The 483-nt window shown below is 46.4% G+C and overlaps 1 protein-coding gene across 1 annotated transcript in view; it reads left to right on the top strand.

Moving 5' to 3' along the window:
- Nucleotides 1-323: 323 nt before the first annotated feature.
- Nucleotides 324-483, top strand: part of ERMP1 (endoplasmic reticulum metallopeptidase 1) — a 19898-nt gene continuing 19738 nt past the window's right edge. Inside the window, exon 1 of the mRNA XM_010586062.1 lies at nt 324-365. Within this exon, the coding sequence (XP_010584364.1) occupies nt 324-365 (42 nt within the window). The remainder of the gene's footprint in view (nt 366-483) is intronic.

Here is a 483-nt window from a genome sequence, read left to right as displayed (position 1 = left end):
GGAGCTGTAAATCATAAATTGTAAGCAATAATCTTGTCTGTACTGAGGGTGCAGTGAGGCAAATGAGAAAACTCACTAGGCCAGAATATGGAAATTTACTAAAGCACCTGAGGTGCCCAGAGAGCACAGTCATCACATTTTAGCACACCGCTCCTTCAGACTTTTTCATCCCCCGGGGTACTGCAACTCCTGTTAGAAAGCTTCCACATGGCAACACAGAGGCAGGGTAGAAAGCAGCAATGTTCACTGTTCATCTGCAACATTGGATATATTGAAACAGCCATTTCTCTGGATCATGTCATTACATATTTTGTTTCCAGATCATGTCACAGAGCACAAGAGACAAGTATCTTCAGAGTCGCCAGGTACGCTGCAAAGCAGTACGATAGACAGGAAAAATAACCATCGAACAGCTCCGTCCCATGGCTCAAAGGTGCTGTGAGAATAGGCAGAAGCATTCTCCCCCCCCCCCCTCCGTAGGGC

Source organism: Haliaeetus leucocephalus, unplaced genomic scaffold, assembly GCF_000737465.1.
Source record: "Haliaeetus leucocephalus isolate CR32 unplaced genomic scaffold, Haliaeetus_leucocephalus-4.0 Scaffold139, whole genome shotgun sequence".
NCBI classification, from domain to species: Eukaryota; Metazoa; Chordata; class Aves; order Accipitriformes; family Accipitridae; genus Haliaeetus; species Haliaeetus leucocephalus.
The sequence above is the reverse complement of the archived record's forward strand: the minus strand, read 5'-3'. Positions and strand labels throughout refer to the sequence as shown.